The 27,337-nt window shown below is 40.1% G+C and overlaps 1 protein-coding gene across 12 annotated transcripts in view; it reads right to left on the reverse strand.

The window, feature by feature from the left end:
* Positions 1–27,337, reverse strand: part of itpr1b (inositol 1,4,5-trisphosphate receptor, type 1b) — an 84,328-nt gene that overhangs the window by 17,148 nt on the left and 39,843 nt on the right. For 4 of the 12 annotated variants that reach the window (XM_026168866.2, XM_026168863.2, XM_026168864.2 and 1 more), the window contains 13 exons: positions 27,048–27,083; positions 26,084–26,131; positions 25,187–25,316; positions 17,073–17,257; positions 11,086–11,269; positions 10,480–10,742; positions 9,178–9,378; positions 7,624–7,734; positions 7,168–7,263; positions 6,963–7,097; positions 6,489–6,596; positions 5,343–5,574; positions 1,875–1,997 (listed from right to left, as the gene is read on the reverse strand). In XM_026168866.2, coding sequence (XP_026024651.1) covers positions 1,875–1,997; positions 5,343–5,574; positions 6,489–6,596; positions 6,963–7,097; positions 7,168–7,263; positions 7,624–7,734; positions 9,178–9,378; positions 10,480–10,742; positions 11,086–11,269; positions 17,073–17,257; positions 25,187–25,316; positions 26,084–26,131; positions 27,048–27,083 — 1,852 coding nt within the window. The remainder of the gene's footprint in view (positions 1–1,874; positions 1,998–5,342; positions 5,575–6,488; positions 6,597–6,962; positions 7,098–7,167; positions 7,264–7,623; positions 7,735–9,177; positions 9,379–10,479; positions 10,743–11,085; positions 11,270–17,072; positions 17,258–25,186; positions 25,317–26,083; positions 26,132–27,047; positions 27,084–27,337) is intronic. The other 8 variants (XM_080302071.1, XM_026168865.2, XM_080302068.1 and 5 more) reach the window with 5 other exon arrangements.

Consider the following 27,337-nt stretch of genomic DNA (forward strand, 5'->3'; position numbering starts at 1 on the left):
AAAACAGATCACTGCTTGGACAAATATTTATCAGTTGTAAAGCAAGACATCTGCCATTTGAAATCTTGCTGTATGTGTCCCTGACGTGATTCTGGCTTTTTAAGGTGGTCACAGTATTAATAGTCTGGGTGAATCTATCACATACCATAATTACCAGAAGTCACGCAAAGAGAGAAAAAAAAAAAAGACCTCAGAGGAAAAGAAGTGCAAAATCAATATTTTATGACACCACTGCAGTTCAAGATCCAGCTCTTCAACCGGGATTGCATTCTCTTCACAGCTGTAGCGATGCTCACACCTCCCCAACTTTGGTTAGGGAGGTGTGAGGCTACACCCAAACCACAAGCACGGGAACATACAGCATTCTGTAAGGTCCTTTAAAGCTATGCACTCACAATTCCTTTAATCTGATCAAGTACTGGCTGCAACTGTGGAAATGAATATTAAAAAGGTCTAAACATAGAGCATTTCGTAAAGGATGTGAAAATTGGGACGCAAATCAACAAGCCAGACACCCCTCATACATCTCTGAACAGCAGCCAGATCTCAAATAGATTTTAGTTTTTTTGTTTTTACTTCAGATTAAAAGACAGAAAATAAGCAAATGTGACATTATGTAATTTTTTGAGACATTGGACAGCTAAAGGTATTTAATTGTTGCTGCAGATATCCACATTCCTTGGTAGATGCTAATATAACCAAGAGTTGCTAACATTAATCAGATTTCTGATAACACTAGTTTTTCCACTTCTAACATCTGTGACTCCAGCACACACAACACCTTTTTTAATTGCTCTGTGCCAGTAACAGAAACTTGGTGAAGGAAAAAATAAACTATTGCATTTCTCTGCATATATCAAAAAGATTCCTGCCATAACTTTACAGGCTAATCTACACTTTTTAGATCACAGTTTGCCTCGAGTGGTCGAGGACTACTTTCTGTGAGCTGGAAGGTCTAAATATGCTGAGGTGTTGCGATACACCTGATCATAAAATGAAGAAATTGAAGAGTAAACACTCAGTTTCTTTCCTGTTCTTTTTAACCAGGTCTCTGATAACACACATGTTGCACTCTCTGCATCCCGCCCCACCCCTGATCTCAGCAGTAATGCTTGTGTCACTCACTCCCATTTCCTGTGTTGTAGTAGTCACACTCATTGTGTTAACCACAGTGCACACACACACACACACACACACACACACACACACACACACACACACACACACACACACACACGCACGCACGCACGTACACACACACGCACACACATACACACACACACACGCACGTACACACACACACACACGCGGATAACAATCAGGGCATAAGCAATCTGTTATTCTCAAGTGTTAAAGTTGTAAGTTGTAAGACGAAGGGTCTGTCATGGTGTCCACATGTGTAATCTTCAGCTCAGGCACGAGAATATAAGCAGCCATGAACTGAGACATGCTAACAGGATGTTCACATAAAACAAAACTCTGTTTATCTGTCTACAAGCTGTAGATTTCTCATAATGCTGCTTCAAATTGACCTACACAGCAAAGCTTATCTCACATTTCACCTCGGACACTTCTGCTACAGCACACCACCTCTACTGCTGGGTGTTCGACCATAAGCAGCTCCGAGGATCGAGTCGATGAATCGTTTCTACTGTTAGTAGCCATACACTATGAACCAGATGGCAGTACCTACACAGAATATTTACAATATTTGTTCTGTGTTTAAGAATATTATAGCATGATCTCAGCTGCAGAATGACTTTTTGTTTGTGTGTTTTAAACTCTGATCCAAAAGAAAACTGACAGAAGTCATCTTAACAGGGCAATGGCAATGACTGGGTATCATACACAGAGAAAGACTGAGAGTGACTGACCTCCACGGATGCCTTCCAGAGGGTAGAAGAAGGCCACGAGGAGGTTCATGAGCACAGCCAGGTTGAAGGAGATGCTGCTCCAGAATGACATGTTCCTGGAGCACCAGTACAGGATGGGCTGGGCTAGAGGACAGCATAGTGAAGCACATTAACACAGATGGCTATGCTAAAGCACTCAGATGTAGTGCGTACATGTTTGTACTCCAAAAACTGTCCAGTGTTTCAGACCAACCAAGTTTCACTTTCAATACCTTTGAGTCAAAGCTGAAAAAAAAGATTTATACAGATAACCAACTTTGCACCAACCCTAAATTACATGAACTGCTTGAACTCTCTCTGTCGCTGTCGACAAACACTGAGCATGGCAACTATAAAACTGGTGCCATTAATAGTTTCTTTCGTAAAGCCAATTCCAGCTACTCCCTTGTCACAAGTGGCAACCACAGCGAGCAGCTCTGCTTCTTTGGTTTAGAAGAACCAAAACTCGCTGAGTGAATACTCTGGATATTTGATTTGGTTAGTAAATTTGGTGTGAAACACAGTCAAACAAGTCAGAATGCGAGTGTGTACATTTACTGCTAACATAACCACCTAAACAGAATAATCTGGGACACCTCAAATCCATTTAAGTACTCAAAAATCACACACATTTCACATTTGAAAAAGGAAAAAAATACCCTCAAAAAAGCCCAAACAAACTTGGGACTCTGTGGAAAATGTAAACAAAAGAATGCAACAATCTGCAAATCATTTAAACAATAAGCATCTGAATAGAATTTCAAATTATGATTCATCAGACCACAGGACATTTTTCACTTCTGCTCAGACCATCCCGAATTACCTAAGGCACACAGCAGATACTAGTGTTTTGCTCAGTTTATTTTATTTGATGTTGTTGCACGGTAGTATGAACATTTGGAATTTTTGGATGCTGAATGTTTTCTGAAGTATCGCCGAGGCTTTCAAGTGATTTACACCTGTAGGTTTTCACACTGTCCCTTGTTTTCAGGGATTTCTCTGGATTCTCAACATTTTTATGATTTATCATAGATGATGAAATCTGGAAATTCTCCTCAGTTTTCCAAATCATTATAACCTCTGTGCACTGCTGCATTTAGTGACCCAGTAATTTACTGACAATCTGCTCATCAACCAAACTACTTCCACACATAGACATACTATTTCAAAGTTGGTGAATCCTTTTAAATTTGCCGTATTTCTGCTTTATATGTCCTAAAGCCTCACTGAAGTTTAGGATCGGAGTTATTTTGAAGGTGAAATCAGAGTCACATGTTTCAGTCAGGTGTGGGTGGGGGCTCGGTTTTATTCAACGAATGGGGATTTATCAAAGTCTGACTTTCATACATTTAGGGAAGTGATTCACAGCACAAAAAGGAAAAGAAGTGTGTTTGCAAAACCTAACTTAAAAGTCTGAGCACCAGACTTTGTGTAAAAAGAAGAAAAGGTCATATGCAAGGTCACAACTGAACTGCAAGTAACATCCGAGCAATTAAAGGCGACGCATCGGCTTATGTTCATGTTAATGAATGCACCAAAAACAATAGTGTGAGTGTGTGTGAGTGAGTGTGAGTGTGAGTGTGTGTGTGTGTGTGTGTGTGTGTGTGTGTGTGAGCGTAAACAGATCAAGGGGAAAGCCACTGATCTTCAAAAACAACACTGCTACTGGTTTGACAAATAAGACCTTGCACAGAACCTTTGTTATAAACGAGAATCTTTGCATTTGGAAAAAGGACAGCACGACATCTCATATGTGAAGCATGGTGATGTCAGCGTCCTGTTTTGGGCCGGGTTTTGCTCAATCGAAGCACAGGTTAACAAATAGCTTCTTAGTCTTAACACTTAATATGCGGTTTGTGCTAAAGCGTTGAAGTTTAAATAATAATGCAAATTATTTTGCTGTTGATTCTTTTTGTTTATTTTCCATTTTAGACAGCGACAGAGTTTTTTTTGGAAACAGGGTTTCGCACTAAACGCTTTTCCTCTTTTGAGTAAAAACAACTTGCACGCACATATTTGCCCGCACACTCACACAGACACAGCATATTAGACCTTGGTCAGGAGATCAGTATCGTGGCTAATGCTATTTTGAGGTCGGCTATTCATTAGAAAAGAAGAACTGCGGGTGGGGACTTTTGGCAACAGAAGTCACTATATTGATGACAAGCGGTTAGCACCAGTGGAACAGCACAGTCTCCAGCTGTGCTGATTCATTCACATAGGAAAGAGGCTGGTCTCTTCATATTTTTTTTTCCACATTATAGGCTAACGCTGTCTCTTCTGGCCTGACCGTATGACGAACCACAACCTTTTCTTTAACCAGCAAAGACAAACAAAAGCAAAAACTGGCAGAGTCAGGTAGGCAGTCGTCAGGAACCGGACCTGACCTTAAAGGGAAAGTCAAAGTAGTGCTATTGAGTGCATAACTAAAATAACTTAAGATTAATGAACAACAAAAGATTAAAGTGAAAATGACATCAGGGCTGAGTTTTTAATGCTTTGCCTTTGTGTCCTGTTCCTGCTTTCTTTTAGCCCAGCTTTGATTGATGTCAATGTGAGAATAACCTTACAGCTGGTATGCAGGTAAAGTACATCAAACCATTAATCCCATTATGTTGGGAAGTTGAGGCTTTTAGTTCCCAGAAAAACAAAATACAGGAACCTGAACATTGTAATATCACAGCAGTATACTTTTGTTTTTATCGAGATTAGAAGATGTGATAATATCACAACATTGGGAGCTATATGCTGTATGCTTTGCTACTAATATTTATTATTAACAAACCAACTCAGTGATTACAGTGCAATTTAAATATAAGCAGCTTATAAAAGTTTACATGCTCTCTCGACTTTCATCTCTCCAGGGTTCAGCATTTTGGCAGCCTCTTTCAGACGTGGACCCTCATCACAACATGTCTCTATGGGTCAACTTTATTCTGCTACCAAGAAAGAACCGTTCTTGCAAAACTTTGAACCAAACTCATTTTTGAGTTTTTGTGTTTTCTTCGTGTTTGTGCGAAGTAGGTCCAATTTACTCTGATGCAACAGATCTTGTAATGCTGCTGCAGCTAATCTCTGACAGATCAGTGGTTAGCACAATTCAAAGTTGAAGCTATGAGTGAGACCTGTCTGAGGGTACAATATAGCTGTGAGGTTCTGTCTGCTGATAAAACATTTGAAAACCCCCATAAATGCTGTGGTAGTTGAGGCCTTTATATTCTTTATTGGGATATGCGTTTTTGTAATAATGTTATATGTGGAGGACACATTTGGAGTAATCCTACTAGAGTGAGAGGGAGGGAAACTTTGTGCTTATCCCTCATGCCAATATGTAAAACATAACCTGTATGCAGTGTATGTGTCAGAAAGGGGCTTGGGGCCTGGAGGGATGCAAGAAGAAAGAGCGTAAACCAGGCACTAGTTCATAAAGAGTTGAGGAGAAAGACGCACAGGGAACGGTGTTTGTGTTACCAGTAGCCTCTTGAGTACCTCGCAGCTTCTTCTGCCAATTCATCTCATTGAAGAGATCCTCAGAGCGCAGGAAGAAGTCATTGATCTTGCTACCTTGCTCATCTCGCTCTGTGGTGTAGTATACACGCAGCTTGGACTCTTGAGTGAGGAACTCGCAGATGTTGGGCACAGGGAAGACGATCTGCTCCATTGTGCGATCCAGCCGCACAATCTGGACACCAAACAGAGCAACAGTCACCGATCAAAACATCTGTGACTGCAGCAGGTAAATAATTCCTTATTCTTTTCTTATATGAAAACAGTTTGTATCCTTAAAGAAGTCAAGATTATTGTAGTTATAGTAAAAAGAAACTGAAAACTAAAACAATACTGTGGAAAAAAAAAAGATTTTATGAGCTAAACAAAATAAATAAAAAAACAGTTTTATTTATTAGTTTGGCAAAATCTATCATAACTTGACTGACGAGGCTTTGATGGATAAGTTTATTGAGACTAAAACCAAAAAAAAAAAAAACTAAAACACTGAAGCTAATAAAAATTAAAGTAAATCTAAACATTTTCAAACAATATGAACTAAACTGAAACAAGCAAACCCACTCTGGAAACTCGCTGAAGCTGAACTGAACTAAAAGCAAAAAGTAAAAATAGTGGTTATATTTTTTAAAATGAAAAATATAACCACCATGACACCTCTGATTCAAATGGACTGCCTGGCATAAACTGCTCTTTAGAGGAAAAAAACAAAAACAGGGTTGTTTTCTTTCCAAAAGCAGCTCATGAACTGAACCAACAACTTGAGCTTGGAATACTGCCAGCAATCTGCATTCCTCTTACTCATCAAGTGCACCAAACATGCCAAAGGTACTCGTCATTCTGTCACACGACACAAAGAAACACAAAAACAAGCCAAGAAAAAAAAGTATCACATGCTCCAAGTCAATAGTTAGGCCAAAACATGTCACAGTCCCCTTAAACCAACACTGGCATCTTGCAACAGAGATGTTAGATAGAGTTCATCCAGAAATAAAACTGTGGGAAAATGATGAATTGAAAATAAAATACAAGACAGACGGCAGCAGGTGAACATTAGCGGAGTTTATTTACGACATGGAGCCAGACACTGACCTCAATCTGAGCGGTGTGTTTAGCATAGAACTCCAGGGCCTCGTCGCCCTCGCCATATGTCCCTCCTGGCTTTAACATAGCTTGCAGCTCCTTGTTGTGGCGGGCTAACTGAAAACAGATGATTGACAGACACTCGTCACAAGTGTTACTTCCAGCATGTCAAAAAGGTTGGGCAACACTGCTTGTATTTAGGTTAACTCTACATGATACTTTTCCTTTTTTTGAATGTGTCAGCTTTCATTCCCCAGCAAGGTTGCAGGGTGGGGCTGTTTAGCCCCATGATTACCGTCATTCCACTAATTGATTGTATAAACAGGCCCTCTGTTACCGAGCAGCCCACAGCCTGAAAGCTTTCAAAGAGGAAATGATTATAAAATGAAAAGTATCATGTGTTTTCAGGAGTTACTGGAAATCCACTGGTCTTATTTGCTCATGGTGTGTTCCCCTTTCCACACCTATTTTATAGCGGCTTACTTGATGTGCCAAGATGTAGATGTTATGACCAACATTGCGTGGAGACGCGGAGTGCTCCTCCTCTCCATCCTCACCCTCCTGCGGCTCCTCAACCTCTATCTCTCCCTGCATGTAGGCCTTTTTGATCACCTCCACCTGCAGAAAAAGTTGACTGTCATAACAGCACCTGCTTGTTACTATGCAACTGTTTGCACTGCACACATACCAGCTCTTTAGGTCTCATGTTATACAGTATCCTCTCGGCATTCTCGCTGTCATGGCGACTCTCCATAATTGCAAGAAGCAGCTTGGAGGCATTATTCTGGGCAAAAGATGACAAGAGACAGATTGGCTTTTTTACCTGCTTGTCAGCATTCCAGACTTCCAGAGACAGTAAATCAAATGCAAGTGTTCTTTCACGCTTTACTTCTGCAATTTGTGATGGAGCACAGGAAAAACCCGTGCTGGCCAGCCCTGATTTTGGGTAGCTGATTCTACTTTCAGCTACTGTCAGTGAAACTGCAATTCCATGAATTTGAATGTTGTATCTAAAGCTTTTGACACTGTAATGACACAACTACCACATTACTTCTCCTACAGACATGTAACACCTGCATAATCAAATCAAATAACACCTTTTAGACGGATTACTAAAAGTATCACACCACTTCAGAACACTCACTTTGAGTTCCAACACCAGATCCATCCTCTTCTTGCCAAGGGGGTTGATGTCATTCAGGATGAGAGCAATGATGATGTCAATGCCATTGCACTCATGTGTGGCAATGCAGTTCTAAGGAGCAAAGAAAAAGAAATGGCAAAACACAAGCTTGACAGTAGTTCTGGGTTAAAAGAATGTTTAATCTCTGCTGTTGGTGTTTTTCATGATATAATCAGTAAAACCAGCAGGACAGCAGACCAATTGTTTTTTCTTTAGCAGTAATAAGATAAGAGTCTGATCCATTTTCCTGTAAGTCAAGCTCTTCTCTTTTTTCTGCATCTATTATTTGTACTTATGCACACTTACAAATAAAGATTTTAATAAGTGCGAGATGGACGAATTGGAGGGTTTTATGTCTGAAATGGCAAATTTGATAGTGCATCACAAATTCATGCAATGTGACAGCTGTCACAAACCTACAGCCAGTTATAAGGTGCCAACTTCAAAGACAACATTAACCGGGTCTCTCAACAGATTACGTATTCACTAAGAAAGTGGAATTACAAGAAGAGGAAACAACAGTAAGTTATCCAAGAAATCTGGAACCATCTATCAGGTGGTATCTAGAAAACAACCAGCACCATTCTGAAGGCGGGAGTGGCAACATTATTTACATCTCATATGTTCTTTGAAGGAATTCTCACTCTAATTTCAGGGACTGTAAATTTCACGCAGTGTTATAAAACACTCAATTAAGTTTCTTAATCTTTATTTAACCAGGAAGTGAAACTACTGAGATTAAGAATCACTTTTCTGAGAGCGTCATGGGCAGAGGGTACAATCAACATCCTGGAGAAAACAGGTGGGATGACAAAAAAAAGGGCATAAAAAACAAACAAACAAAAACAAAACAACTTTGTTCCAGATTTCATTTGAAGCCAGATTGCCCTCAGGTTTTTATTCCCGGCACGGTAAGGTAGTGACGAGGCAGGTCACATATCATAAATACTGGCCAAGTTTCGGAGGCTTCACACTCATAAATCACACGAGCTGTCAAACATGTACCACACCTCAGAACTGAACAATAAGTGTGGAAGCCAAATGGTTTGGAGTGACTTGATACAATTTTACAAACAGGACATGCAAAGCACAAATAAAAAGAATTCCAGCACTTGTTCCCGTTTATTCTCTCTTTGTGAACAAAACGCTGTATTTAGTCTGGCAATGCCCCTCTGGCACTGTGTAAAGGAACTGGAATCAATTCAAACAGAGACTGTATTTAGCCAGTTGCTTGTTTAGTCATGCCAGTTTCACACTTGTTATAAAAATGACCTCACAGCGGCAGGAACAGAGGATGCCGCCATCATGTGAGAAGACTACTAACCTATGCCAAAGAACAGAGGCGTCCTACCCGGAGTAGGCTGGTGTTAGCGTGCTTAGGAAAGACAAGAGCCTGACACATTCCTGACTACAGAGAACTCAAACAAAACTAGCATCACGATCACAGCCGGTCATCGATTTGATAGCTACAGAATATAAAAAGCTCATCTTGCACACAGGTGTACAGTGTGTTACCTGGTTCTCGTGGCAGGGGCCTTGGCAGTATTCAGTAAGGCTCTCCACAGTCTGGTTGATAAGTCCTACATTCTTCTCATTGATGTAAAGTCCCAGAAGCCCCAGTCCTCCTGTGGTGCTGCCACAGATGCAGTCCAAGAACTGAAGAGTCTCACACACCAGATTATAGTTGTTCTTGTTATTCTGGTTGCGTAGAAAATTCTACAGAAGGACAACATGAAAATAAACACTCAACATGGAATCTTTCTTTACTTGGACTCATCTCATCAAAAACTTTAAAAGCCCCTGTAGGGAAACATAAACACTTTGTTAACAGTTAGTCACAAAATTAAAATATATGTGATGTGGCATGAGGTAAAACCAAGAGATTTAATATGAGATGATTCACGAGAGTGTTGGAATCTGCAGAGATGGTTGGCAAAAGAGAAATTCCTCTACTTAGGTAATCTAAACCATTTTCTCTTTCTCGCTGACGTAAGAACTAAATATAAAAAGTCGTGATGGCTTTTCCAAACCTACTGTATACGGCAGCAAGACAATTACTGCAGTGACGTCTTTGGAAAGAACACAAACATCTCAGTGAACTGATCATCTGTGCAGCGAGGCTAGCGGTAAATCAATATCTGGCTCCTACACAGGTTCAGAATGGGAGAGACAGCACAGAGCCAACCAGCATTTAATGAAGGCCTGTCCCAGTTTGGAGTGCAAGAATCAGTGCAAGCAGGAAGTTTTCTGTCTGGGCTGCCGGAGCTAGCCACTACCAAACACGAGCACACTCATCATAGTGAAACCAGACCAGCACATACAAGACTGTGTCAGGAAGTTCTGCAACTGGTGCCTATTTTCAACAGTTTCATTTCTGTATAAGATGGTGTGATGACTGAAATTCAGAACACGGGACAGAAAAAGTTAACCCTGCTCCCATCAGCCCATGGCAGCCTATATATTATATGTATATATATTCAAGGATTCAAGGAGCTTTATTGTCATTCGCATCATGTTAAGATGAGGTGGAACAAAATTATGTACACACGGTCGAGCGAAAAGAACCAAAATAATGAAGAAACAGCTTTTTTTTTTAAAGTAATAAATATATATATATTTTTAAACAAACAGAATAGCAAGTAATAAAATAATATAATAAGTAGGAGTGAAACAACCTGAGTACCAGTATCGAGAATGGTATAAATACTTTAGCAGCAAAGGGCATGATGACCAGCACTGATAAAGTGACAGTGTCAGTAAGTGTCGTATATATAAATAAAGGACTTATAATCACAAGCTGGTCTGATGATGGCTGACCTGCAGCTCTCTGTTGTGGTTCTCACACAGCAGCTGCATGAGGCGCAAGATGGGCTGCATGATAGTGATGGTAACGCTCATCTCGCCCTCTTCCTGGCTCTTATCAGCAGTTGGAACAGGAGAGCCATCAGCTGCAGCTTGGTGCTCTTCGGCTTCGGCCTCACGACGATAAGTTGTGTAAGCCTTCTTGGTGACCGCAGAGGCCTCAACTAGCTGCTCCTTCACTTCCTCAGTCACCATCGCCACTACCGGCATATCTTTCACTAACCACAGGTAAAGAAGAGGCAGTCAAACACCACAGACCATTGGACAAGACAACGGTTACAATGACTGTTCACTTGACAAGTTAAGAATTTATGTACTGATCCTTGCTGTCATTTACACATACAGAGACATGTAGAAATGATACATGTGATAAATAATAATTTTGTACACGGCTATAATTAATAATGAAGAAACGGATCTACTGCCTCGTACGAAGAGTGCAGCAGAGGTTTGCTTTTCCAGTTTTTCATAGTGTCATATGTGACTTATTTGACAATGCAGTCAAACACTTCCTTCTCTAGCCTATTGTTATGTTGGTAACGCCAACACTTGTCCGCTGACCTTTCTTGCGTGCCGGTGTGTCTTTGTCTGGTGGTTCCTCGTCCTTTTTCTTGCTGCCCAGGTCACTGGTATTGACAGTCACAGTGGCTTTGATCTCCTGCTGGGCCAGCTTCATCCGCTCATAAAACACTTTAAAGAATTTCTCAGACTTGTTGTCTCCCGTTAAACGATGGAAAAATGACCTCTGGGGTGGAGACACAAAAGAAAGAAATTAAATAATACGAGTCGCTCAGACAATATCCTTATAGGTTTTTAATTACCTTATAGTGTTTACATAAAAATCGGCATTTACACCAATATTTTAAACGCATTTTAATCTCTTATTGGCATTTCTTATCATTGTCTCTGCTAATTGTTCTGCAGCGCTTTTAGCCAGAGGTTTAGTGAGAATTAGTTATATAATCCTGCTCTCACAGTGCCAGGAAAACATGCTCTAAAGGCTCACCTGATTTTACACTATCTGCTCTCTGCTCCTTATCAGAACTTGCTTCTGGCACCCAGAGTACTCAGATGGGTCTTAACATGCACAAGTACATGACCAAGGGCAGAAACGAAGACGAGCTCTGGGATTAGCATGCAGCCACATTTAAAAACATGCACACACCAAAAGAAGCAACTACACAACCTGTCGTGCAACCTGTACTTCACACGAGCGTACATGTAAGCAGGAAAATGCACACAGCTGTATAAACGTGTTCATAGAGTAGGGCTCACTCGTGCTGAGTGCATTTGTTTAACGGCAAAAAAGCAATTACTTTTTGCTTTTATAAGCATTCAAACATGAAACACGAGACGTTTTCCTCAAAAACTTCTTACTCATACTGGAGCAAAGGAAATATTCTGCAACCTACAGCTACGCAAAGGCCAATCTGGCTTGAAAGCCCTGTTACATGGAGCTGTTGTTTTTCTGCAACAGGCTCATATGTTATGTCCCATTTTCCTCTCAACAATCCCTCCTTACATAAGACCTGTAATCAGCTGAGTGGTTACAGTGAGGGCACAGAGCGCCAACACTGTTACATCAGCCGCAGAGGGCGAGCAGTGAGGGAGAAAGAAAATGGGAGCAGGAGAGGAAGAGAGGAAAACCCTGCCCTACTTTTCACTGCCAGAGCGGCACGAAGTGAGCGTGTGGTGTGAGAGGGAGGTGGAGAAAGGGTCCGAAAGTGGGAGGTGGGGTTGATGCAAGCAGGAGTTATCACGTACTGAGATTCTGGGGCAGCTTTCAAAGTCTGTTACATAAGACTCTCTCCAGGTTTAGCTAAACTCAGTTAAGTTTGAGGAAAAAGGAGCAAAGCATAGAAACAGTACAACATCAGCAGTGCATTACGCTGCATGAGATAAGCAACATATGCGCAGGAAATCAAGACAACTGTTGAGACATCTTTCTGCAAAAATCACCTGACTCAAATCCCAAGAGGAGCAGAGCACTCAGTGTATTAAGTTGTTTCCCTCCCTTCCTTTATGCAACAGTTTCTTTTTCAAGCCGTTAACATCGTGTTGTTGACGAGGGTCATTCACTGATAGTGATCTGATTAAAAGTCAGACTTATGCAAGCAGGCAGACTTCTCCCAACAACAGCTCCAGGACAGCAGCTTTACAAGATAACTATATTAAACAGAACTCATGACTGCGGCCATAAAAACTCAATTTCTCCACTAATGTGAAGAAAAGTATTTTGTCAACACTTGCTTGTTATTTTTACTGAACAGCAAGCAGCAGCTGTTTTCCTGTCTGCACACAGTCAGGGTTGGACACCTGTGACATGTTAAAAACATTAAAAACTGTCAAAAGACAGCACAAGTTGCTTACTCACACTCCTTTGTTAGATATTTCCAATTTTTTAGAAGTTAAAGGCTGTTTTGCTAATCAACTCTACAGCTCTGTAGCTGACAGGAAGATGTAAATCAGCATTGTTAGATGGCAATTCACTCAATAAGTGAGTCCAATTTCCTTCAATATGACAGGATCTCAAGCCTAACTCAGATAATCATTTATACACATGTTGCAGGCTAAATTAGTAACACTAATAAGGATACACCTAGACAATGAAATGGGTTTGTATAAAGACTTAAATCCTTTCTTACACTTGTACTGCAACACTTTGGCATGGATCGCATCTTTATTGCTGGATTGTAGGACCTCATAAACAATAAGGCTTTAGATCTGGTTATCGGTGCTGAGTAGCTACAGCTTGTTGGAGGTGGAGCAAACAGTAAATTAGGTGGGTGTGAACTCAAGTTTTGTCTTATCTGTGTACTTGGGAAGCAGTCAGAGAGTAAGAGTACAGGTCCAACCACATGCTAACTGCCACATTGTGGCTTACTTCCTAGCAGAGAGAGAGCAGAGCTAGCTATCGTGTGCCACGATGAGATAGAATTGAAAGATTTTAACTTTAAAAAAAAGTCCCGGTTACAACTTTTATAACCCTTTGAAGATTGTGCCTAGCTGCAGCTTCTTTGCTGACTGCTGAGTCATTCTGTAGAGAAAACTGCCATCACCTAGTGAGTCTCTGTTTGCCATCTGAGGCAGTTTAAACGTCTCCCACTAAAGAGCCAATAAGCCTCCTGGAAGCAGTTTTGATTCTGCTGCTTTAGGTTGACTTGAAATCTTCCTCCTATCTTACAGAATCAATAGGACAGCACAGCAGGCCCTCCTGTCTGATTATTCTGCACTTCTACTTTTCCCTCCATTTCCCGTCAGCTGCTACCCCAGCTTCTGGCATCAACACGAGCCGGTTATGTAAGGCCTGTTTATACCACCAGCTCTCCCTTTCTTTTTATCCATCTCCCGCCTTTGCAGCCTGACACCTTGGTGAGTGACAAAGCCATCTCTGTGCTTATTGGAGGGCTTCAGTTGCGTACTCTGCCACCGCCCAGCTGGTATCCACAGAGATCTGCTCTTTGAAGCTATAACAAGACTTCCAGATAGCAGGTTTAAATCAAAGCAATCTACACGTGATTGCGTTTTCTCAGAAATCTGCACGGGCAACCATCCACACAGTCTAAAAATGTATGCAGTGACTTCAGCAAGTAATGATTGAAAGAAAAAGGTACACATGGCAGGACTGAAATAATTGGACCTCCATAAACTATAAACTGGGATCTAAACAGTAATTTCCTTGCCCACGCCGCAGTTAAACGAGAGCTGGTATGCTGAGGGCACCGATGCCTGGAAACTCACTTTGCAGAATCTTTTTAAAGCTTTCCAAGAGGTAGCTGTGAAGTGAAACTGAACCGAGAAGAGGCGGGAGGGGGTAAAATCACACTTGGAGGGGGCTGAGGGCAGCGGTGTGCCACAACAAGCCTATTGAGTAAGAGCAGTCGCACCTGTTCGTGCCTGTGACAGTTAGGGATCTGAGGTCCTGATGACAGCGATCACAAGATGGATGGGGGGCTCGGAGAAGCAGAGACTTTACACTTCGTCTCTTACATAACACATAGGCACACACTCCCACAAACTCTAAGGCTGTTTATCAAATAAGCTTTATAGTCTCTAAGTATAACCTGCAGTATGGCTGCGTACATGTGTTCATGAAGTGGGCATTTGAGTATGCACGAGTGAGGTTTTATGATCGCTCTAGTTTTGCTGTGTGCAAGCTGAAAATTACTCAGGGGCTGTCACAGTGTTTTACTGCTCATCTCTGAACCACCTGGAGGGCACGAGCATACGTGTCAGGCAACATGTTATCCTGTCCAGGGTGAGCTGTGCAGGTTTTGGTCATAATATGAGAGTTATGTAGGTCAAAAAGTAATGTTAGACCTACAGCATGTATGCTGCACAAGACAGGCAGTGCGTCATTTTATTGTCAGACAAAATTGACAGAAGTAAAGTTGGCAGATTTTGTTTACTTAAAATAAATGTTGTTACTTTATGTATTTGAAAGTGAAGATCTTATTCTCACTTAGACCAACATAGTGAGACGCCTGCTACGTGACTGCTGAACATGAGTATGAACACATGCGGGGTTGACTTACTTACTGGTGACAGCTCTGCCCTTTGGGTAGATATGTAGATAAGTAGATACAAAAAGGCTTAAAAATGTACTGACAATGCATCAAAAACATCTTTTGTTCGTCTACCAATAGTTGCGTGTTTGATGAGGTGCATCGGTGACATCAGTGAGTCCTAGGTGTTACTAAACAAAGTTGGCATATCTTGACAGGCCTAGATTGGATTCCCATGACTCGGTGAAAGCATGATGTTTCAGATCTCCAGTTTCTAAAGCTCTATTTTCATCAGACAGACACGCCTGGGTAGAAGAAAAGACAGGTAGGACTGTGCTATGACCCATTTCTTTCTGTCTTTACTAAGACATTGACTCCTTCTCTCAGGGCTGTGATATTAAGTCCAGCTAGCACAGAGCTCTGGGCCCTGTGTGAACCCTTTCTGAAGCAAAGGAAGCGTGCGCTCTCTCTGTGTCTCTCTCCCTCTTTCATTTATTTATTTTCTAGAAATTCCATTGGCTAGGCTACAAACCTGGATTACCTAGAAAACAAACAAGCAGCCTTCTTGGAGAAATCTGGGGCCATGTTGTTGTCCTGCTTTTCATTTAGACAACAAGAACCCTTCTGTCCTAAAAGAAGGGCAGGCAACCAATCGTTGTGTAAGACAGGAAAATGTGATGCATCTGCTGATATGCTGTAAATTAACTTTGGATCATACATGACTCCTCAACAAAGCTTACTTGTCCCAGCATCATTCCAAGGAAGCAGAAAAACACATTAACTCAAAACAGGACCTTACTTGATAAAAATGTTCTTATTTAAGATCATGAACTGCTTTGCTTATCAGGTTCACTTTGAGGTGCTTCTGTACCAGCAAGTGTAGGCCTCGTCACAGTAGGTGTCACAGGTAGAAATGTATACATTTACTAACGGCTCAAAACTGCTTCTACACTTGTAATGTGCACAAGAGACTCACTGAAAGCTGCAGTTAAAGCAACAAAAGTAAGCTACAGACTGCTTTCAGTAGTGGACATCAAGCTTTTTAATTATGCCCAGAATTTAAAAAGTTACAAAAGCAATCCTAAAGAAGGCTACAGGTCTTTCCAAAGGTAGCAGCAAAGACTGTATGAAATTTAACGGCTCTCTTTCAAGGCCTTTAAGGATCACACCTTTCATTGCCCTCTTAAAAGGAGCAAAACATGACCCAGATAGGAGTCTGTTAGAAGGACTGGGGCTCTGTGTATTATTCACCTAGACACAGAGAGAGGCAGCAGCTTTTGTAACAGGAGTCATGTGAGAGCCTTTGCATACAAAGTCAGGCCTTGTCAGGTAACGATACTATGCAAATAGGAGGCTATTATGCAACAGCCTTGTTTATGCAACACAAATACTAGAGCACACATGCATAAACCACAAAACCAGAATATTCTGATAGACAGCTTATGAGCAGCATGCACATACAAACACACACACACACATGCACAGACACACAGACATACAGACACACCGCAAGGCTGAAATAATGCAATAGTACACAGTGGTTTTCTCCACTCTCATCCTGCTTTCTGTGAGGTTTGCAAAGAGTTAGTGTTGCCGTAGCAACCCCTGCCTGACAGTAGAGAGGTGATGACGTGCTTGGCTGCACAGCTCGGACATCTCCCAGCAGGCTACTGTTCATCTTCCTTTCTGGTTCTTGGCCTGAGCTTTTTTTTTTTTTTTTAAACATAGAAAATGTGACAACAACATGCTTTCTGTATTGTTGTGAAGTCGAGCTTTTAAAATACAGTCAGGCGGATACTCTGACAACAAATATGCGCCCTTTTCCTGAAGGCATCTTTAGCCTGTGTTGTTTTATGTTGACAGCAGCAGAGCAGCACCGACTTAAATTCTTGACATTGCGGGTGAACACATGAGATAGCATCTTATTGAGATTCTGCTCATGCCTCTGTGTAGGGAAAGGCTTCAGTGCATTTAATTGCTGGTTAGACTTGTAAGTGGTGAACTTTTACTTGTGAACCCTGTGACCCACTCCCCCCCACTTACCTGAATGACTGTGTTTCCACCCTCCAGGAGTGCAATGGCTAACAATATGCTCTCTTGGAAAATCCGATCGCTGGTGGCGTTCATGATGAGGTCAATGACCAGATCAGAAGCCCCTTCTTTGTCCAGGTGACACTGGACCTCCGCTAAGCTCAGCTCCCCTCGACCTCCGACCCCAGAGCTGACAACTAAGGGCAAAGAAGTCAGAAGCCCGATCATTCCCCTTCACTGTTTCCATCAAAGTACAAAGAGCAGCAGTTTTATCTAGACCAGGGGTGTCAAACTCAAATACACAGTGGGCCAAAATTCAAAACTGGAACAAAGTCGTGGGCGAACATTAATATTTATTGAAAAAAAAAATCTTCCTCCAGATATAAGAATGAATCTTTTCTTATGGACTCAAATAAGTTTTGCTGGAAAACTGAATATGGAACAAGCAAAGCTTAATACTAAACAATATATATATATATATTATCTGTATAATACCAGTAGGCCAGCTCTAATAGTAATTTGGTATGGCTTTGGTATGGCCAAATTTGGCCCGCAGCCTAATTACATTTGGCCCGCGGGCCAGAGTTTGACACCTATGATCTAGACACTGAGTGAAAGGGAACATTTAGTGCAGAATTTATTTAGGAACTCTGTAAACTAGCTCAACTAACAAAGAGAGTGGGATATCAAACATGAATACAGGTGGATTACTGTGACTGTTAGTATCAGGTATTTAGTGCATACGCAAAACAGTTTACTGCTGGCCTTCAGACCAACCTGAATAACCAGAGAGATACTATAAACACTGGGTTATACCCTTATTACCTCTACCAAGGACATTATGTTTTAGTGTGAACATCATTCTGACATTATGTCTGTAAACATGACAGCTTAAAAAGTTTTGACTGAAGTCTGCTAAAACTTTGTAGGGATGTAAAGTTTTTAGCCCCACCAAGGTATTCAAGGGCAACTGAATGACCGACAATGACCGGCAAAAACAAAAAAAGCCTTATAGCTTACTTCTTCTTGTGTATTGTCAATATATGTGTATGTGTATGTACACACACACACACACACACACACACACACACACACACACACACACAAATTAATTAATTATTCCCTTAAAAGTAAATACTGCAGAGACAGTGAGCTACTGTGGCGGAGGTTTGTGTTCTTTGAGTCCTTGTTTGGATATTTGTTGGTTGCACAGGTATTTGTTTTTTTAATTTCAGGATTTGTATCTTTTTGTGTGTTTTTAAAAGGTGGACACGGCGGACAGTGCTGTGCATTTAGCTTATAAATATAGCTAAAATCACAATGACATTTGGGAAATTCCTAATAATTATATTTTTAAAAATCTACATGTGGTTGATTCAATCACGAGCGATTGTTTCAGTTCGGTTTATTGTGTGGATGCTTTAAGCATCCACACTATTGAGTTCCTCTTGGGACTTCCGTACACTTTTTGGCACTTAACTACTTCCACAATTTTCAGCCGATTTTCACCGTTCAAATTTTAAAATATTCTGCTATTTCTGCTAATTCCTGCTATGTCTTTTGGTATTTTTCACTATTATACTTTTTAAAACATTAAGCTTAATTTGTCCCATTGAAATGAATGGGAAACTTCTGCAATTCTGCTAAAATTTGCTTGTTTCTGAAACTTAACTACTTCCTCATATTTTCACGTAGAACAACCATTCAAACTTTAAAATGTTCTCAAATTATTGGGCTATTCAGGTATGATTCAGCTTTTTCAAATCTTTTACCGTTTTACCTTTATGCCTCTTAAAGTTTTCAGTTGCAAAATTGTGATTTTTCACAAAATACATGCGTTGTTATGGTTGCTATGCACTTGGCTTCCAGTCTGCCACTGAAGGTTTTGCAGTCTTCTCTTCATGTCCGAACAACTTCTTGCTACTTGCTCAATCTTCACTCAACTTCCACAAATTATACATCAAAACGTAGGTATTTTTGCTGGGTTTCCGAAAATGTCACTATCATTGTTGTGGGGTTTATAGAATTTTGGCAAATCTCCTCAGACCAACACAAAGTCGCAAAACTCTCCATAGAAAGTCAATGGAGAGCTTGTTCAAAATCACCGCTTGATTTCTGTAATGAGAGGCATATTCGAATCGTCATATCTCCTTAACGAAGCAAAGTTAAGACATAAGGCTTGTCCCGATATATCTTCAGACACTCCTGATGCTCACAATTCAAGAATTATTTTCTCACCTATTACCGTTCTGAGATGAGTTAGACTTGTTTGAGGGAAGGAAATTTGTCCCTCGCTCAGATTTCATCAGATTTCAAACTCTGGAAATGAGGCACTTTTTTCTCTCATCATATCTTTTTGATGGATTTCCACAGAGCCCTGAAAATTTCCATGACTGTTCACCAAAGCCTGCTGTTTCTTACGGTGAAAGAATGATTTTGATGCTCCATATAGATTTAGAGTAACCAAAGGTTGTTTGAGAGCAAGTCAAGGCAGTTTTTGCTTCGCCTCTACTCAGTTACAATGTATTACAAGTCATATATCTTTAATAATTTATATTTTATCTCTGAATTATGAAGACCTGAAGATTCCCCCATCTCTTCTGAACAAAACGATGTCTGAATGACCGTTCTAGCCTCTACGGTTAGGAAATTATGGCCATTTGTTCGAGGGGAATCCTGAATGTCAGAAATACACTGAAGAAAACTCACACCTCTCTCTGTGTCTGTGTGTGTAAGGGCTGACTACAGCAGGTGCAGCTAATTTAACTGACCTACATATACCAAGCCCAGACTCTCCACAGCTCCTGTTCCCTTTACTGTCTATGTATGTGTGTCTGTGTATCAGTATTTCTCCTATGTTTAAGTATTACTCCTCAATCATAGTATTTCTGCTAAAGCAAAGTACTTCTACTACATCTTAGTACTTCTGCTAAATCATAGTATTTCTGCTAATTCATAGTATTTTTGCAAAAATCATGGTATTTGTGCAAAATTATGGTTTTGAGGCCAAATCATAATATTTCTGTTATTTTATAATATATGTGCTGAATATATTATATGTGCCAAATCATAGTATTTATCCCAAATTATAGTATTTATGCCAAATTACAGTATTTCTGCTAAAAAGCAGAAATAGTCCTTTTTAGCAGGAATTTCTGCCAAAAGATAGTATTTATGTTAAAACATAGTATTTCTGCTAAATCATAGTATTTGTACTGAAACATAGTACTTCTGCCCAATCATAGTATTTGTACTAAATGATAGTACTTGTGCCAAATCATAGTATTTGTGCCAAAGCATCGTATTTGTATGGAGTCATAGTATTTTTTCTAAATCATAGTATTTCAATCAAATCTCAGTAGTTGTTGTTAAAACGCAGTATTATTGCCAAATCATAGTATTTGTACCCAATCATAGTATTTCTGCTAAATCATAGCATTTGTGCCAAATCATGGTATTTGTGCAAAAACATAGTATGTCTGCAAAACCATAGTATATCTCTTATGTTATAGTATTACTACTAAGGCATAGTATTTCTGCCAAATCATAGTATTTGTACTAAATCATAGTACTTGTGCCAAATCATAGTATTTGTTGCACATCATAGTATTGGAACCAAAACATAGTATTTGTCCCAAAGCATCGTATTTGTATGGAGTAATAGTATTTCTTCTAAATCATAGTATTTCAATCAAATATCAGTAGTTGTGTTAAAATGCAGTATTATTGCCAAATCATAGTATTTGTACCCAATCATAGTATTTTTGCCAAATCGTGGTATTTGTGCCCAATTAATAATTCTGTTATGTTATAGTATTACTACTAAGTCGTAGAATATCTGTTATGTTATAGTGTATCTGCGGAATATAGTATGTGTGCCAAATCGTAGTATTTATACCAAATCACAGTATTTGTGCTAAAACATAGTGTTTCTGCCATATTGTGGTATTTGTGCAAGAACATTGAACTGTTATGTTATAGTATTACTACTAAGTCATAGTATTTCTGCGTTGTTATAGTATTTGTGCTATAACAACACAAAAACATGTTTGAGGGGTGGAAATATGTCCTCCTCTCATTTTTCAAACTCCAAAAATGAAGCCGTTTCTTCTCTCGTCATATCTCCGCGACGGATATACAAAGAGCTATGTAAATCGCAGTCAAAGTACACCAAAGTCCGCTGATTCACCCAGTGCAAGAATTATGCTTCTATCCCACCTAGTTTTTGAGTTACACAACGTTTTGTAACTCCAAAAAACGGCGTTTTTCGCATCTCACCGCGATCTAATTCTGACTCCTCATCACCCTTTTTTTCGAGGCGCCCTGCCCCCTTAGAGGCGCCGCGATTGGTAATGACACGGCTCTTCAGACCAAAGGTTATGGGTTCGATTCCACTTTGGCCCACATGTTTTTTTTAAACTACAAATTTATACACTATCACAGACCGGTAATTCATATTGATAATTTATTACAATTCTGCAAAGTTTAATAATTTTAGCAGCTTTTCTAATATGGACCTCAGATTCTTGTTAACAGTCTATGGCAGAAATACATACAAGTACACAGCCTGATGAAGCAGACAGAAGCAGTACCTCTGATTGGTTCAGCATTTTCACCTCTTATCAGCACAAATCTCTGCCTCTTCTGCTGTTTTCATTAGAATTTGAAGCTTTTCCACCTTTTTTCAGTTACGTGAGAACCAGTTTGGCTCAATGAGTAGCTGAAAAATATCAGCCTCTTGTGCTGTTTTAGCAGGATTTCAGAGTTCAGCTTTTTCACTTGTTTTAAGCACAGATTTCAGTTTCTTTACCTCATTTCACAACAAAGTTCTTCCTCTTCACCTCTTTTCTGCTAATTTGAGCTTCTGCTCCACAGTGCACATTTTCCGTCTCATCATATCTTTGCTTGTGACCAGAACTCGTTTGGCTCAGAGGGTAGGGCAGCTGCCGTGAGACCCGGTGGCAGAAGTTCGAATCCTACCTGTGACAGTTGCTACACATGTTCCCTGCTTGCATGCGCTCTGCTTTCTTGACACTCTCCAGTGTGTCATTACACATACAGCCATCTGCAGCAAGCACTTCTGCTTCTACACCTCTTTTCAGCTCATCTTTTTGCTTCTTTACCTCTTTTCAGCAGAAATTCTTCTGATTCACCTCTTTTCTGCAAAGTCTTCAGCCTTTCCACCTCTTATCAGCACAATTCTGAGCCTCTTCTGCTCATTTCAGCACAATTGTCAGTCTCTCCACCTCTTCTTTGTGAGAAAGAGTTTTTTGTTTTTTCAACTTTTTCAGCTTTTTTCAGCAGACATCTTCAGCGTTAAGGCATCCACACAGCATTTTCGCAGGAAATGCAAATTTTTCTAGTTTTATTTAAGATGCTATTGGGTAAGGAGGAAGTAAGGCGATTTTGAGTCATGTAATAAGCCACAGGTGTCTTTTCAGCCACCACACACTCAAAGAAAAGAAAAGAAAAAAAAAGCACGTTAGATGTGTCTCTAATCCACTGAGGTACTTTAACTCCTACTGCTGCCAACCATAGCCAGTAAGAGAAGAACTGGTGAGATAACAGCACCCATCAGAGCTGTCTCTGGCTGGGCGAGTCACTGAATCAACAACACATCCCATTCTAGATGGAGCTTGGCTCTTTGGTCGCCTGGCAACAACACGACCTGCGTTATGCGGGAGACAGAGCCAGTACGCTCAATAGCAGAGCCCCTCAGGTCCAAGGGCTTAAAGCAGTGCAAGGCCACAGCTGTGAATAAGATCTTTTTTTTTTTTTTTTCATGCCTTCTAAAGCATTATAGACCAAATATGAGTCATCGCTGATGAGAGACACGGCGTGACTCACTGGAATAGGTAAATGTCACTTACTAATAATCTATAAAATTTATGAATGTCAATCTCATGTAAGCAAAAAGAGTGAGGGGGGATAAAAATACCACTTTAACCGTTTCCTGTACAAATTCCTGATTTGGTGAGACCCTTGGTAAATAACTAAGGACACATTTGCAAATCCTTTATACTTTACTGTATATTTCTTTGCAAATATTAAAATGGCAAAATATTAAATGTTGATAAAGGGACATTTTATTCAGTTTCATTGAGGCAAACTGAGGCATTTTCAAATCGGATGCCAGCAGTATATATTACAATAAATTATATGTACTTTTTTTTTTTTTTTTTTTTTAAATGGACCATAAAAAAAAATACAAAGGTTATTTACTTATTTATTTATTTATTGTTACGGTAAGTTAAAAAAAAATGTATACACATATGACAGTTCCGGAAGTACTGCTGCTTTTTCTCTGTCATTTAGGCCTAACTAAGGTGAAGTGAATAACTATATTTTTACTAATTAGGCCCACTGGTCAGAAGCTTAACCAGAAGCAGAAATTCAGACAGCCAAGAAGAGTTTTACTGCAACTTCCTTGGCCCAAATGTCGTTCACCACTTGCCTTACTCACCAGATTTGCCTCCCTGTAACTATGTCCATTTTCCAGAAATGAAATTCAAGTTTAAGGCTCACTATTTAGCCACAGTGGAGAAGAAACAGGCATGGCAGTGGTACAAGTGCAAGCAGACAGATGCAATGGGAAAATAAGCAAAGCTCAGAGTCCAGAGTGGCAGCAGAAGATGACCTTGATGGCTTTAATTTGACCTAATAAACAGGTTTTTTTTGTTATTTTTTTTTAAATATGCTAACATTCAGATGATGGCTTTTTCAGTTAAGCGCTTGCTTTTTTTGACAACACAACGCCAACCCACATTCTCAACCTCTAAAATGTATCCAAAGTTAAAGAGCCACAGTTCAGCCTACCCGTTTCCACTGCTTCACAAAAAATCCGAAGCAGTATGACAACGGAGGACCAAGACAGCCTGAGCACCTGAAATCACTTTCAGTACTACAGCAATGAGTCTCTTCAGTTCCTAAACACTGAAGACTTAAGACAGTGGTAAATGTCAATTTCAAAATTCATTACAGATTCAACATTTGCCGTGTTGTCCTTTACTATTTTCAAGCAAATGCACAGCGTCTATCAGGTAAATGACTGTGAATGTGGGCGCTGAGTTTAAAATACAACATTTACAAAGTATGTTCCAACACAATGCTCGGAGCACGCTCTGTTGACTGCTACCCACTGGAAACTGTCACTCACTCACTTTTCCTTGTAATCTGTGCAACTAACAGAAATATTTCCAGCATTATAAGGAATGTAAAATAATCAGTAAATACTTTGTTGCGAATTTGTAAATAATTTAGACTGTTGACAAAAACCAATTACTCTGTAAAGAGTTAAATGACACAAACTCTTTTATTATTGTCAAAGTTAAAAGTTTTCCTCCTTAAGAAGGTACATTTGATAACATTTCATTTATGTACATGAGCATCTGGTTGTAATAAGTAGCAATTAACCTATTTAAAAAAATACTGAATAATAAAAAAAAGGAGGGGGAGAGAGAAAGTCTTTCTGGGTAAAGTTATTTTGAATACTGACAAACAAAATGTGGTCAGATTAGTCTATGATCAATTTACTTATTTATTTTTAATTAGGTTAAAACTCTGTGTGAGCATTGTTACTGTATTTTCCCATGTAATTCATCAAAACAGTAATTTTTAAGCAGCTTGTTTAGTTTAAAAAAAATATCTGAATAAAAAATAAATAAAATTACTTTTACAGAAGCTTCTGCACACATGCTTTGACTTGGATATAAATAATTATTTCCTAATGAAACTGTAATGACTGCAGCTATCAAAACAAACGGTTTAATAGAACTAGATGGAGCTATGCAGCGATAGATGGAGATAAATAGCTGAAGCAGACTGCAATGGTTGAAAGATTTCATTACAGGAGCTGAAAACCTAATTATTTAATAGCTCTACCCAATTATTGAACTTTATTTTAAAACCACATTTCCATAATTGCACAACTGAAGCTGAAAATTTTCATGTGTTTCTAGCTAGCAGTCATATATTATAGCTGGCAGGCTAAAAACTATTAGGGATCTAATTTTTATGTTGGGTGTGCAGCGCTGTCCCACCTTCCCCAAGTAAATCATTTCATTTCATCTTATCTTTACAGCATAACCATGTAGACACACAGACACGTAGAGCATCGTTACACAAACCTGTAGGTGATTTCCCTTGCGCTCCAGGCGTGAGTGGGCCGTTACTGAAGGTTGTAAGGCTATCTCTCCTCTGGCCAGCTTTGATATTACCATAGTATCGATTGACCAAAATCTGCCGCAGAGCCTCTCCCTACCAGGAAAATGAATGTTAGGAGATGAAGATCTATTTCTGCTATAGAAATGGAAGTTGAACCCAGAGTTACCATGCTGACACAAGACTATCAAATTGATACAGAATTGCACTCATAGTAGTATGTCCTACATACACAAAGCCACAACATAAAGCCATAAAGGGTTACAAGATTCCACATAAACCAAAAATGAAACTTCATTTTGTAAAATGAATTTCTGAAATCTCCTCGCTTCACTTGAAAGGTTTCCTTTTGGTTTTTCATGTCATCTTGGTGTTTTATGGCATTTTATGGCCATACACGTGCCTTGAACTTTTGTGCAAGTAAAACAAAACTTAGAAAGAAAGAGAAAAAAAAATTAAATAAAGATAAATCTTATCAAGATGTCCACCTGGGAAAAAATAGAGCACACACACACACACACACACACATTTTTTATTTGATCCTTGCACTCTGACCTCAGTGATGTTCAGAGTTGACATTGTGCTCTTTCTCGGTCTCAACATATGCATTAACCCTCGGCCTTGTATGTAAATCACAGCAGTGTGTCACCTCTGTGTCAGTCTGTAGCAAACACAAAGCGCAGACTGAGAACCCATATTAGTGTTTCCTGGCTGATCTCTGTCACATGTTTTGTGTCACAACTGGGAGGGGAGTGAGTGAGTGCCATGCTGTAGCAGCAGTGCAACAGTGAGGGCATCACAATCAGTCAGTCAGTAAGATGCAGGCCTGTGCCAGACCACAGCAAACCAAACTCTTTACCTACCCTCCTTTGATCCTCCAGTTGCTTCAGCGGCTGGTTGGGATCAAGCTCCTTAAAGGTGAGGTGAGTTAGCAGAAAGCATTAAAATAAGAAAGAAACAAAAAGGTTGGAAAGGAAAGTTGGGGAAAACAAAAGTAGGGTGTCAATACAGTGCAAATTAGTTACTTTACAAGCATGCAGGAAACTGGGTGCAAAATTGATCATGCAGTTAAGAGGGAAGTGGTTGTGTCAGGGAAGATGTGAGGTCGAGTCAAAGGCGTGCAGGGCTTCATGCAGAGGAGGACTGACATGCTTTTTTTTTAACACCTTCAAGAAGTTTTTGAAGTAAAAATCGTACATTTTTAAAATCTAAAATTATAACCATTTGTCAGACTACCTCCCTCATTACTTTACGCTCACAGTGGAAAAAGTGCCTAAATTATTTACATAAAAGAATGATAGACTGCTGGAGGGAAAGAAACAAGCCATGAGCCATGAGAAAAGAAACACTTCAGGTTACATAACAGAGCAGTGAGCTACTGACACACACTGTAAGCACCAATCTGGCATGGAAAAACACCTCACCCATGACTCCAACCCCCACCCCACCCTTACAGCAACCCCAATGAAAGGAGGTCAGTGAATTGGACTTTCATCAAAGAGCTAGAAGGACAGATGAGCGGATGGGAGAAATGACGGAGGCAGAGAGGAAAGGATGAGTAGAGAAGCGGAAGACTGTATGCAAACAAGGGCACATATGTAGCAAGTTCCACAGAAGCAGCAGCGGCAGAGGGGTGATGCAGGAAGGGCGGGGGGTGGAGATAAAAGTGGAAATGCATAAGGAAAGGTTGTGACTTTTCTTTGTTTAAATAAGGATCTGGAAAACGCACAGCACAAATAATACAGGATGGTGGCCAATCATGAGTATGAGTGATGATCAGTACTGACGCATGTTAGTGGGCAATGGGCCAATATGAGTAAAACACACCTCGGCCGGGATTTCGGGCTCAGGTGGCGGTGCCAGCTGATTGGAAATAAAAGGACGCAGTTAGTTGGGGTTAGAAGTAGTCGGATTAGTTAGGTCACTCCATCTCCAAGAGCAGCTTCCAAAACCAAAACTTTCTATTACCAGTAACGTCAACGATTCATCATCAATGTGCAAAGAGCCAGGAGCAGAGAAAGCAGACACAAAATGATGTTTGTTTTTTGTTTTTTTTAAGTGTTTCTCAGGGTTTGCTTGATGACAGAGCATGAGTGATAAGCAGCATTACCACATCG

This window comes from Astatotilapia calliptera, chromosome 5, assembly GCF_964374335.1.
Source record: "Astatotilapia calliptera chromosome 5, fAstCal68.1, whole genome shotgun sequence".
Taxonomy (NCBI): Eukaryota; Metazoa; Chordata; class Actinopteri; order Cichliformes; family Cichlidae; genus Astatotilapia; species Astatotilapia calliptera.